The sequence below is a fragment of the Littorina saxatilis genome, linkage group LG14 (genome assembly GCF_037325665.1).
Source record: "Littorina saxatilis isolate snail1 linkage group LG14, US_GU_Lsax_2.0, whole genome shotgun sequence".
Classification (NCBI taxonomy): Eukaryota; Metazoa; Mollusca; class Gastropoda; order Littorinimorpha; family Littorinidae; genus Littorina; species Littorina saxatilis.
The window spans coordinates 30565850-30580323 of record NC_090258.1 but is presented as its reverse complement, the minus strand read 5'-3'; the positions used below and the strand labels follow the sequence as shown (position 1 = coordinate 30580323).

At 40.1% G+C, this 14474-nt stretch overlaps 1 protein-coding gene across 3 annotated transcripts in view; it reads right to left on the bottom strand.

The window, feature by feature from the left end:
• Positions 1 to 14474, bottom strand: part of LOC138947546 (acyl-CoA-binding domain-containing protein 5-like) — a 43815-nt gene that overhangs the window by 15581 nt on the left and 13760 nt on the right. For 2 of the 3 annotated variants that reach the window (XM_070319035.1, XM_070319036.1), the window contains exons 7-8: positions 13792 to 13992; positions 7790 to 7943 (exon numbers count right to left, since the gene is read on the bottom strand). In XM_070319035.1, coding sequence (XP_070175136.1) covers positions 7790 to 7943; positions 13792 to 13992 — 355 coding nt within the window. The remainder of the gene's footprint in view (positions 1 to 7789; positions 7944 to 13791; positions 13993 to 14474) is intronic. The other variant, XM_070319037.1, reaches the window with a different exon arrangement.

Genomic DNA, 14474 nt, shown 5'->3' with positions numbered 1-14474 from the left:
CTGATAAAAAAGAAAGATTGTATTCACTTGCTGTTTGTGGAAAAACAAAACACTACCTTGGGCAGCAGTTAACTGTGGAAGAAGTACAACATCTTTCCTCAGAAGATATAGAAAAGTATCATGGACGGTATGAATCAGTGCTTGGTTCTAAGATGGTTAGAAGTATTGGACAGACTGTTATAGGTTTGTACACAAAGATTTTTGGACATTTTACACCTCTCGACTCGGAGGAAGACTTAACACATGATCTAACTCATGACCCTGTTGTTTCCAAGTCCCTCGAATCTCTTGCCTGTGGCCTGTATTATCGATTTGGTGCTTTATTAGTACCATTTGTTGCTGGATTAATTACTTTCAAACACATTAATTTTCAGAATAAAAAAGATGACAGATCAGTTGAAGCAGACAGTGGAGCAGACGAAAATACCAGAAGTGAACACAGTGACAAAGAAACCTGGTAGAGTAGAAGCAGGAAAAAAACTAGCCGAATGGAACAGACAAAAAAAGTTAAATCAAAAGGCAAAGCAGAACATTATGTCTGAAGTTGAGCAGACACCAAACATTCCTGAAGTGACTAAGGTCACACAAACTGATCAAGAATTAAAATCTTCATTTCTATCATACAGAAAAGTAGCTGTAGCAGCTGTTGTTGGAGGAGGTGGATACTTGCTTTACAAACTTTGGCAAGGCAAATATAAAGTGTCAGAAAAACCAAAATCAGAAACACCAAAATCAGAAACACCAAAACCAACAAACAAAGCAGTACAAACAATAACAAAGCCCACAGTAGTACCTGCAGTGGATTCATTTCATATGGAATAATTTTAATATTTTAATTTTGATAACATAAAAATGAGTTCTGAAAAGACAATAGTTAATCTAGTTTATCACGCTGCAGTGATTGGAGGCTTGAGTGTAGGTTACACAATGCTGGGTAAAAGTCTCCTCAGAATGAAACCAGCCGACTTGGGAAAGTTAGACTTCGAAGACGGTGCTAAACTAATTGGTGTTGTGACAGCTTCCTTTGCAACAAAAGACTTTTTGGTGAAGCAAGGAATTATTCCAGAAAATATAAACATGTAAGACAATAAAATGGCTAGCTTGGTTATGATGGTGGGAGGTGCGATTGTAAATGCGCTTGCATTTTCTGGCAGCAACTATTTGTTTTCTAAACTGCAAAATGGTGAAGAGAGGGAAAGGCACAACAAAGCCATGGAACAACTGGCGAAAGCACAGGATGAATACGAGAAGAAACGAATTGCGCAGTTAGACTTTATGAATGATAAACTCAGGCAGCAAGGACATGCAAACAAAACCTTTGACAATGTTGATGCAGCCATTCAAGAATACTATCTTGTAACTGGAAAGAAAATGAAGACAAGTGCTCCTCCAAAACTGGGTGACTTTTATCAGCCTTCAGAAGAGCAGAAGGTGGGCGAGATTGTTTTCATTGTTATTGGTATGGCTGTTGTTTACTTTATTGCGCGTGCTGTCAAATCTTAATATTCTGTCATTTAAAAAACCATGAGTGATGCTTTGTTATCTAAAATATATTATTCCCCAAAAGGTTACTGGAAAGGAAAAACTGCTATTGACAAGCTCAGTGACGCAGCAGGTGTTTCTCAAGATACAGCAAAGAAATGGTTGTCAAAGCAGGCAGTTTGGCAGATCTATTTACCTGCACCAAGAAAAATTACACGACCACACTTTGTTAACATTAAACCGAATGACACTCATCAAATAGACCTGCTGTATTTACCGCATGACACAGTCAGAAGGAAGAAATATAAGTATGCACTGACTGTAGTTGATGTTGCAACAAGATACAAAGATGCTGAACCGTTGACAGAGAAAAGTGCTATAGCTACAGCTGTTGCCCTGCAAGAAATTTACAGACGTGGACCACTAAAGTATCCCAGAATGATTCAGTGCGATGATGGTAAGGAGTTTAAAGGAGCTGTCAACCAGCTTCTGTTAAAACATCATGTTACAGTGAAGAGAGGTATTCCAGGAAACCACAGGTCACAGGCTATTGTTGAGAGCTTTAACAAACAGTTGGCAGAAAAACTGTTTTCATATCAGTACCATCAGGAATTTTTGGACACAGAAAGTAAATTGCGTAACACTGAATGGGTCAAAAGATTACCATCAGTACTTAGAGCAATGAATCTGGAGGTATTTAAAGCTACAGGGTTAAGACCAGTTGATGCAATCAAACAGAAAACAATACCTGTTGCTCCAAAGTCAACAACACCAGTGGCATTACTACCTTTCAATCAGAAAGTCAGATATTTATATGCACCCGGTGAAGCTGAGGGTGACAGCAGGAAGCGTGCAACGGATCCAATCTGGAGTATTGACATTCATGAAATCAAGAGAGTAGTAGAGACAAATCCACCTATATATTACTTGAGAGAACCAGCACCGCAAAGAGCCTTTGTAAAAGAGGAATTACAATTAGTTCCACGTGGTACAAATGTTAAATGATTTTTTATTTCAGATTTTATAGTGTTAACAAAAATGGAAGCAACTTCATTTTTTTAATTTATATTTTTATTTTGAGTTATAAAATCAAACTCACAGCGATGGAAGACTCTGTATTAGAATCTTTATCGACAGTATTTGACACCGTTGAATTACAAGTAACGGATCCTCAAAATGTGCAGTCCAGTGTGCAAGACGCCATTGAACAAATTCCAAACAATTTGTTGATTGAACCTCCAGTAAAAGTGCAGATAGTCAGTTTAATAAAATACAAAACAGTCAGTGATGAGGTGCTAGAAGTTCATGTTTCAACCAGACAACTAGCACTTAATTCTATGGCAGAATTGAATGGAAACTGGGCAGATGAAATGATGAAACGGTTTGAGCAAGCTGCAGAGGATGCAAAGATGAAAGGATCCGGATGGTCAGAAGGTGAAATTCTAAAAATAGAATTGAAGCTAAGTAAATTTGCCCCCATCAGAGGTAGAAGTTACATACCTTTACCTCCTGCTCTTGTCAAAAAACGTGCTGTGCTGAACATAAAGAATGATGATGACAAATGTTTTATGTGGTGTGTTCTGGCAAGACTGTACAGTGTAAAGAAAAATGCAGAAAGAGTGTCTAACTATCATGCATACAGAAATAAACTAAACTTTACTGGTATTGAATTTCCTGTCAGCATTACAAGCATTGACAAATTTGAACAGCAAAACAAACCCATCACCGTAAATGTTTACACGTGGGATGAGGAAGATGAACTGAAACCAGTCAGAATATCAAAGAACTCACCAACGATTGGTGATTGTGATACTAACCATGTTGACATGTTACTAATGACTGATGGTGTAAAATATCATTACACTTTGATTCGTACAATGAGTAGACTGATGGCGAGCACAAGCAATCACAATAGTAAACAAGACTTTTGTAGGCGATGTCTCTTGCGTATTCCATCAATTCATGCAGCACTTATACACAAGCAACATTGTAAGAGCGTTGATGATGCGGTTGTGAAGTTAACAACACCACCGCCAGACAGCAAAGTGTATTTTAAGAATGTATGCAAACTACAGAAAAGTCCTTATGTTGTTTATGCTGACTTTGAATCTATCATTGTGCCATATGAAGGACCTTTACCAAAAGACCTACCTAAAACAGTAACTCTAAGTAATCATCAAGTCTGTTCATATGCATTTATTGTTGTTAGTTCAGATGGTAAACATTCTAAACCGCAATTGTACAGAGGACCTAATGCAGCAAAGAACTTCTTACAGCAAATGAACCAAGTGCGAAATGACTGCTCCAAACAACTGAATCTTTCAGACATTGTTATGAAACCTGAAGACCAAGAACAGTTTAACTCTACCACACAGTGTTGGATATGCGAACAAAGTCTAACACCAAACCCAGACAATCCAATAGTAAGAGATCATGATCATGTAAGTGGGCAGTTCCGAGGAGCAGCACACAGCAAATGTAATCTACAATTAAAGTTTGATCCTAAGACTTGGAAGCTTCCAATCTTCTTCCATAACTTGCGCGGTTATGATTCACATCTGATCATGCAGGCAGTAACTGATGAATACAAAGCAAGATGCATTGCGCAGTCTTCAGAAAAGTACATGGCCTTTACTCTGAATAGTTTACACTTCTACGATTCTGCTCAACATCTGATGGGAACACTTGAGTCTTTATCTTCATCACTAACTGCTTTCCCAATCACATGTAAGTACTTTGACAGTGACTTAGTTAGAAAGGGAGTCTATCCATATGAATACATGGATTCGTGGGAGAGGTTTGATGAAGATGAGTTACCACCAAAGGATGCTTACTTCTCACGGCTGAAGGGTAAAGGTATAAGTGACGAAGACTATGAACACGCTAAGACTGCATGGAATAAATTAGGATGTAATACAATGGGTGATTATCATGATCAATATTTGTTGGCTGATGTTTGTTTACTTGCAGATATATTTGAGAATTACAGAAGAACATGTATGAAGCACTACAATCTAGATCCTTCACATTACATATCTGCACCAGGCATGAGCTGGGATGCATTTCTTAGATTTACAGGAGTAAAGATTGACTTGCTATCAGATCTACCTACACTTCAGATGATTGAAAATGGACTACGTGGAGGAATCAGTATGGCTTCACACAATTACTGCAAAGCCAACAACAAATACTTGGACGACTTTGATCCTATGAAACCTTCTAATTACATCATGTATCTAGATGCAAACAATTTGTATGGTTGGGCAATGTGTCAGACGCTTCCACTTCGGAACTTTAAGATCTATTCAGGACCATTTTCACAATGTGTTGTGCTGACAATATTAAAAGCAGGCCCAGACAGTCGAAAGGGATGGATACTAGAAGTTGACTTAGACTATCCACTATCACTTCATGATCTACATAATGATTATCCTTTAGCGGCTGAGAGGTTAAAAGTAAACCCAAGAGAACCCCCAAAGCTGGTGCCCAATCTGTTTCACAAAAAGAAGTATGTGTGTCACTACAGACTGTTACAGTTTTACATTAGACATGGATTAATTTTGAAGGCTGTTCATCGTATAATTTTATTTGATCAAGAACAGTTTATGAAACCTTACATCATGAAAAACACAGAACTGAGAACCAAAGCCGCTGATGCATCAGAGAAAGACTTTTTTAAACTGATGAACAACAGTTGCTTTGGTAAGACAATGGAAAACCCACACAAGAGAAAGGATGTTAGACTTGTTACAAGAGAAAATGAGGCCATCAAGCTGACATCCAAACCACAGTATCAAGACTTTAAATACTTTCATGAACAGCTGTATGGTATCTTAATGAAAAAACTTGTAGTCAAGCTTGACAAACCAGTATTCATAGGCTTTACTGTGCTAGAGTTGTCAAAACTGTTGATGCTTGAGTTTTTGTATGATTATTTGAAACCAAGATATCCCAAATCGAGAGTACTTTACACAGACACAGATTCATTCTTACTTGACATTCCAGCGGATGACATTTACAAAGATCTAGAAGCTGAAAGTCCTGCAGTAAAAGGAAAAGATTCTTTTTATGACACTTGCGACTACCCTAAAGAATCACCATTGCACTCAAATGTTAACAAGAAGGTTATTGGAAAGATGAAAGATGAAATGAATGGGAAGATAATTAAGGAGTATGTTGGATTGCGTGCAAAGATGTACAGTGTTGCAAGTGAGAAAGGGGTGGTTAAAAAAGCAAAGGGTGTAAGCAAACAGGTTGTAAAGTCGAGCATATCGCATGATAACTACAAGGAAGCACTGTTTCAGAAGCGAGTGTTTCACCATGACAACCCTAAGATCAGTTCCGCGCTTCATCAGATCAACACAACTATTGTAAACAAGAAATCTTTAGATGCTAATGACACAAAGCGCGTTTATTCATCACCAGAATATTCTTATGCAATTGGGCACTGGAGAATAAACGCGACTCCAAATAGTCTGAGTGTGTAATAAGAATTTTTGTCAATCGGGAAAACCCGCTATGACGGGGAAGTGTTTGTGAAAGGGGAGTAGGCTTTGTTGAGTTTCAAAGCAGCCACCAAGTACACTTGTCAAAGCTTGATTCAATAAACAAGTTTTAATATTCATGAACCACGTGATACACCAGAACCAATCGTGGTGGAACAATATTACACAAGTCATTTGCATAAAGTGCACTCGGTGGCTGCCTTTTCAGGCGGCCTAAATATTGAAGCGAAGCGTTGAAACAGAGTGACCCAAGCCGCCGGTTTACCAGCAAGACCTACCGTTCACGCGTGAACGGTACTATTTTTAGAATCCTAGAATTCTTGAGAATTTCGGAGCTGGCTTGTTTCTGGTACAGGCAAAATTGGTCATCACTGAGTTTGTGTAACACAGGAAGTTGTGAAATACGTCACGGCAAAATTGTTACCAAAAACATCATAGATCGTTTTGTGCAGGGTCAACTGCAACAAACTCAAACCGAGCCATTCATTCCTTCTTGTATTTGAGCGACTTATATACCAACATTTTTATGTCTTATTTTCAGCACAGGTGTAGGAAAAATCATAAAACAAAATGTTATTTATTTTCTAATTTAACATTTTTTTTACAAATATGACCATGGTCTTTTAAACATACAGTGACATTAAACATTGTTATGTTAAAAAAAAGAAAAAAGAAAGAAAGCTTTTGCGCACAAATCAGAAATACAGGCCAAACCGTGAGTTTCTGTGGCAAAGCGCGACAGAGGAAATTGGACTGGTTTTATTTTTAGATCAGTGGGAAATTTTCAAGAACAGACGCTTGCATTTGGATGTGTCCAATGATAGTAGGTTTGGTTGTGATCAATCAGAATAATGTAGGCAGGGATGTCGTTAGGCGTCGGACATCGGACATATAACGATGAAAATCCCCAAATGTCCGATTCACTCATTGCCGCATGTCGGTCAGATGTCCTATCCGTTTTAGCCTGAGCGTGGTCATTGTCCGATATGTACTCCATTCCTTCGGACAGCGCGATATTCGTTAATTTTCATTTCAAGATACAAATCTTCTAAAAGACCGAACGCTCTCGTGTTCAGCTGACACTGAAGTTGTCAGTGCCGTATGATCTTTTCTTTTGTTGGGAATTCCCGAACCGTCTGGTGCAGCCACAGAGTCTGAGATGCAGCGCTGATCTAAACTGAATAGTGCATGCTACAGGAGTACGGGAGACAACTCCAACTGACTAAATTTGTCGTCTGCTTTTGTTTTCGATACGAGACGATTATTTAGCTTGAACACCTGCAACGGCTCGTAATTTCCGTGGTTGTATAAGAGAAAGGGAGAATGTACGTTCTGGGTTACTGATTCCGACAGACCCGGGATTGGTTCAAAACAACCTTACTTTACTGTATTTTTTTTTGTATGGATTTATGCAGTATTTTTCTGATTTTGTCGCATGTTTCATTTTAGTAAAAGTTTAGTCCAGAAGCCTATTTTGCGTTAATATTTAGGGTCTGTCGGAATCGGTGAGCCAGAACGTACATTCTCCCTTTCTCTTACGATCTACAATTCATCTGTTTTTGCATGAGTTTTCCCCGAGACCTCCCCAAGCCTATATATATAGGAATGAAAAAACTGTCCTTCATTCTTGCCTTAAAATTTCCAAAGCACTTGACCAGATTTAAAACGAAAATACAATTCCCATTAAAAGACAGTATTGCTCTTATCATATAATGCCCAAAAGCCCACATTCCAAACAGAAATTAAATTCCCCTAACAAATTTTTTTATTTTTTAAAAAGCATCATTCTTGACATTACATACCTGCATCGCTGTCGTTGCCAGCGAGACCTGCCAGGGAAGAAAACGAATTGTTGACGTGTAAACTCTCCGTGATTTGGCGGGGAGGGAACTCTGTCGTCTGCGGCAGGAAAGACAACCCCGTAGGGGAGCCGAGACCTAGGCGCTCGTTCATCATCTGTGATAAAACAAAAAAAATTACATTAATAAATAAATAATCAAATAAATAAAAAGAATCAACAAAATAAAAAAATAAAGTTTTTTTGACTGTGTCAGAACCGGGGCTGAGGGGCACGAACCAAAAGTGGATGCCCGCCAAACGGGAGAGAACAAGCTGCGGGGTCTGATTCGATGAAATCATGACATCTCAGTTTCAACCAATCCAACACTGCGGCTGCTTCCCGATTGGCTGGTAACTTTCTCGTGCCCCTCAGACCTGGAGTCCGATGGTCAATTTGTTTTGGGGACAACACTACAGTTATAACTGATTAGCTTTCTTTCTCAGTGCACCTCAGACCTGGAGTCCGATGGTCAATTTGTTTTGGGGACAACACTACAGTTATAACTGATTAGCTTTCTTTCTCAGTGCACCTCAGACCTGGAGTCCGATGGTCAATTTGTTTTGGGGACAACACTACAGTTATAACTGATTAGCTTTCTTTCTCAGTGCACCTCAGACCTGGAGTCCGATGGTCAATTTGTTTTGGGGACAACACTACAGTTATAACTGATTAGCTTTCTTTCTCAGTGCACCTCAGACCTGGAGTCCGATGGTCAATTTGTTTTGGGGACAACACTACAGTTATAACTGATTAGCTTTCTTTCTCAGTGCACCTCAGACCTGGAGTCCGATGGTCAATTTGTTTTGGGGACAACACTACAGTTATAACTGATTAGCTTTCTTTCTCGTGCACCTCAGACCTGGAGTCCGATGGTCAATTTGTTTTGGGGACAACACTACAGTTATAACTGATTAGCTTTCTTTCTCCTGCACCTCAGACCTGGAGTCCGATGGTCAATTTGTTTTGGGGACAACACTACAGTTATAACTGATTAGCTTTCTTTCTCGTGCACCTCAGACCTGGAGTCCGATGGTCAATTTGTTTTGGGGACAACACTACAGTTATAACTGATTAGCTTTCTTTCTCGTGCACCTCAGACCTGGAGTCCGATGGTCAATTTGTTTTGGGGACAACACTACAGTTATAACTGATTAGCTTTCTTTCTCAGTGCACCTCAGACCTGGAGTCCGATGGTCAATTTGTTTTGGGGACAACACTACAGTTGTAACTGATTAGCTTTCTTTCTCGTGCACCTCAGACCTGGAGTCCGATGGTCAATTTGTTTTGGGGACAACACTACAGTTATAACTGATTAGCTTTCTTTCTTGTGCACCTCAGACCTGGAGTCCGATGGTCAATTTGTTTTGGGGACAACACTACAGTTATAACTGATTAGCTTTCTTTCTCGTGCACCTCAGACCTGGAGTCCGATGGTCAATTTGTTTTGGGGACAACACTACAGTTGTAACTGATTAGCTTTCTTTCTCGTGCACCTCAGACCTGGAGTCCGATGGTCAATTTGTTTTGGGGACAACACTACAGTTATAACTGATTAGCTTTCTTTCTCTGTGCACCTCAGACCTGGAGTCCGATGGTCAATTTGTTTTGGGGACAACACTACAGTTGTAACTGATTAGCTTTCTTTCTCGTGCACCTCAGACCTGGAGTCCGATGGTCAATTTGTTTTGGGGACAACACTACAGTTGTAACTGATTAGCTTTCTTTCTCGTGCACCTCAGACCTGGAGTCCGATGGTCAATTTGTTTTGGGGACAACACTACAGTTGTAACTGATTAGCTTTCTTTCTCGTGCACCTCAGACCTGGAGTCCGATGGTCAATTTGTTTTGGGGACAACACTACAGTTATAACTGATTAGCTTTCTTTCTCTGTGCACCTCAGACCTGGAGTCCGATGGTCAATTTGTTTTGGGGACAACACTACAGTTATAACTGATTAGCTTTCTTTCTCAGTGCACCTCAGACCTGGAGTCCGATGGTCAATTTGTTTTGGGGACAACACTACAGTTATAACTGATTAGCTTTCTTTCTCTGTGCACCTCAGACCTGGAGTCCGATGGTCAATTTGTTTTGGGGACAACACTACAGTTATAACTGATTAGCTTTCTTTCTCTGTGCACCTCAGACCTGGAGTCCGATGGTCAATTTGTTTTGGGGACAACACTACAGTTATAACTGATTAGCTTTCTTTCTCTGTGCACCTCAGATATGGAGTCCGATGGTCAATTTGTTTTGGGGACAACACTACAGTTATAACTGATTAGCTTTCTTTCTCTGTGCACCTCAGACCTGGAGTCCGATGGTCAATTTGTTTTGGGGACAACACTACAGTTATAACTGATTAGCTTTCTTTCTCAGTGCACCTCAGACCTGGAGTCCGATGGTCAATTTGTTTTGGGGACAACACTACAGTTATAACTGATTAGCTTTCTTTCTTGTGCACCTCAGACCTGGAGTCCGATGGTCAATTTGTTTTGGGGACAACACTACAGTTATAACTGATTAGCTTTCTTTCTCAGTGCACCTCAGACCTGGAGTCCGATGGTCAATTTGTTTTGGGGACAACACTACAGTTATAACTGATTAGCTTTCTTTCTCAGTGCACATCAGACCTGGAGTCCGATGGTCAATTTGTTTTGGGGACAACACTACAGTTATAATGATTAGCTTTCTTTCTCTGTGCACCTCAGACCTGGAGTCCGATGGTCAATTTGTTTTGGGGACAACACTACAGTTATAACTGATTAGCTTTCTTTCTCTGTGCACCTCAGACCTGGAGTCCGATGGTCAATTTGTTTTGGGGACAACACTACAGTTATAACTGATTAGCTATTCTTTCTCTGTGCACCTCAGACCTGGAGTCCGATGGTCAATTTGTTTTGGGGACAACACTACAGTTATAACTGATTAGCTTTCTTTCTCTGTGCACCTCAGACCTGGAGTCCGATGGTCAATTTGTTTTGGGGACAACACTACAGTTATAACTGATTAGCTTTCTTTCTCAGTGCACCTCAGACCTGGAGTCCGATGGTCAATTTGTTTTGGGGACAACACTACAGTTATAACTGATTAGCTTTCTTTCTCAGTGCACCTCAGACCTGGAGTCCGATGGTCAATTTGTTTTGGGGACAACACTACAGTTATAACTGATTAGCTTTCTTTCTCGTGCACCTCAGACCTGGAGTCCGATGGTCAATTTGTTTTGGGGACAACACTACAGTTATAACTGATTAGCTTTCTTTCTCGTGCACCTCAGACCTGGAGTCCGATGGTCAATTTGTTTTGGGGACAACACTACAGTTATAACTGATTAGCTTTCTTTCTCAGTGCACCTCAGACCTGGAGTCCGATGGTCAATTTGTTTTGGGGACAACACTACAGTTATAACTGATTAGCTTTCTTTCTCGTGCACCTCAGACCTGGAGTCCGATGGTCAATTTGTTTTGGGGACAACACTACAGTTATAACTGATTAGCTTTCTTTCTCGTGCACCTCAGACCTGGAGTCCGATGGTCAATTTGTTTTGGGGAGAACACTACAGTTATAACTGATTAGCTTTCTTTCTCTGTGCACCTCAGACCTGGAGTCCGATGGTCAATTTGTTTTGGGGACAACACTACAGTTATAACTGATTAGCTTTCTTTCTTTGTGCACCTCAGACCTGGAGTCCGATGGTCAATTTGTTTTGGGGACAACACTACAGTTATAACTGATTAGCTTTCTTTCTCGTGCACCTCAGACCTGGAGTCCGATGGTCAATTTGTTTTGGGGACAACACTACAGTTATAACTGATTAGCTTTCTTTCTCTGTGCACCTCAGACCTGGAGTCCGATGGTCAATTTGTTTTGGGGACAACACTACAGTTATAACTGATTAGCTTTCTTTCTCAGTGCACCTCAGACCTGGAGTCCGATGGTCAATTTGTTTTGGGGACAACACTACAGTTATAACTGATTAGCTTTCTTTCTCAGTGCACCTCAGACCTGGAGTCCGATGGTCAATTTGTTTTGGGGACAACACTACAGTTATAACTGATTAGCTTTCTTTCTCTGTGCACCTCAGACCTGGAGTCCGATGGTCAATTTGTTTTGGGGACAACACTACAGTTATAACTGATTAGCTTTCTTTCTCGTGCACCTCAGACCTGGAGTCCGATGGTCAATTTGTTTTGGGGACAACACTACAGTTATAACTGATTAGCTTTCTTTCTCGTGCACCTCAGACCTGGAGTCCGATGGTCAATTTGTTTTGGGGACAACACTACAGTTATAACTGATTAGCTTTCTTTCTCGTGCACCTCAGACCTGGAGTCCGATGGTCAATTTGTTTTGGGGACAACACTACAGTTATAACTGATTAGCTTTCTTTCTCGTGCACCTCAGACCTGGAGTCCGATGGTCAATTTGTTTTGGGGACAACACTACAGTTATAACTGATTAGCTTTCTTTCTCGTGCACCTCAGACCTGGAGTCCGATGGTCAATTTGTTTTGGGGACAACACTACAGTTATAACTGATCAGCTTTCTTTCTCAGTTCTCCTGAAGAAAAGAAAAAAATAAAGAAACAAGCAAGCGAGAGACTGAGAAAAAAAGGAAAGATTATTTTAAGGTCCTTGTTTGTTTGTTTGTTCATGGGCTGAAACTCCCACGGCTTTTACGTGTATGACCGTTTTTACCCCGCCATTTAGGCAGCCATACGCCGCTTTCGGAGGAAGCATGCTGGGTATTTTCGTGTTTCTATAACCCACCGAACTCTGACATGGATTACAGGATCTTTTTCGTGCGCACTTGGTCTTGTGCTTGCGTGTACACACGGGGGTGTTCGGACACCGAGGAGAGTCTGCACACAAAGTTGACTCTGAGAAATAAATCTCTCGCCGAACGCAGGGACGAACTCACGCTGACAGCGGCCAACTGGATACAAATCCAGCACGCTACCGACTGAGCTACATCCCCGCCCCGCATGAGGTCCTAAAATGGGGGTTCCTCTGTATCACAAATTACTGTCTGACTGTATCACAAATTACTGTCTGACTGTATCACAAATTACTGTCTGACTATCACAAATTACTGTCTGACTGTATCACAAATTACTGTCTGACTGTATCACAAATTACTGTCTGACTGTATCACAAATTACTGTCTGACTGTATCACAAATTACTGTCTGACTATCACAAATTACTGTCTGACTGTATCTTCTTCTTCTTCTTGGCGTTCGCATCCGACTGTATCAATTTAAGACTTCCTCCTTGCAAGACCCGTCTTTCTCAGACGTTCTGCTCATAGCCTCTGTAAATTTACCTCCATTTCAAGACTCCGTGCAAACACACAAACCGAGGCAAACAACAATTCATGAGATGAGACAAAATACTCACACAGTCACAGGCAGGATAGCACTAACCACTTCAAGCAAACCACTACCCCAGCACACAATTTTTAGCTTCGTGCAAATGTTGACACACACTACCACATTCATGCATCTCAATTCTCATGTTGTTTTAGTTGATGCAGATTTATCTTTTGCTCTTGGAGTATGTGACTTTTCTTAATCTCTCCCGTGTTATTTTCTTCTAGAAATAATAATTTTCTTCAGCTGAATAATTACTTATAAGTCCCATTCTTTTCAAAAAAATGAACATAAGAAGATGAATAATACTGGACCCATACCCTTTACCTAGATGACAAAAACTCTTCTTATTTTTAGCCAGAACTTAATCCCACAAGCTGTAACGAAACAGATTCAAATTTCAAATAGCTAATTAATTCTCTTCTGCATACTTCTCCGCAAAAATAACTATACTAAAGGGCTATTTCTTTTATTGTAGAAATTTTCAGTTCAGACATAAAATATTTACCTCAGAGGAAATGAACGTAGACATGTTGCGCAAACCTAACTAATTTAGACAAAAAAGAAAAACAAAAAAATTTGATTTTTAACATTTACCTCAGAAGAAATGTTCGAAATGTCGTGCAGAGCTGTGCTAAGGTCAGGGCCGTTTGCATAGCTACAGAGCGAAACTCGGTCGTCATCAGCCATGTGCACATGAGGAGCGAAACGAACTCGCGTCTCTCGCTTTCCATCCACAGGGGTCGATGCGTTCATCTCTGCATGTCTTGCCTGCAGGTTGGCTAGCTTACTGGGTATCTGTCAACATTGTTTCGCAAAATAATTGTCAACGGGGCTCATTTTTCTTTACATTTTGTACACTGCTTTGACAGCTTAATATCTTACACCATTCAACATAATGTTTCATAAAACGATTGTCAACTGGGCACATTTTTCTTTACATTAAGTGCATTATTTTGACAACTTAATTATCTACCTAAGCTCAAAGATTTCATCATCTTCTCATTTCAAATCCTAATAAGACAGTGCCGAGCATGCTTCACTGCAAAATCTGTAAACATTTCTCTTTGTACTGCCGGTGTGATTGATCATTGACCATTGATCTGTTGTCACAAAACATCCCGTTAGAAACATTAACCAACTGTGTTGTAGTCTGCAGAATTCTTTTTTTTTTTCTTTAGAAAGAAATTTGGGGAGACGTTGTAAAGGCATGATTGAGTGTAAAGTCATGCACATGTTTTTTTAATTCACACTGACTAACAACTCCATGAATCACCAGT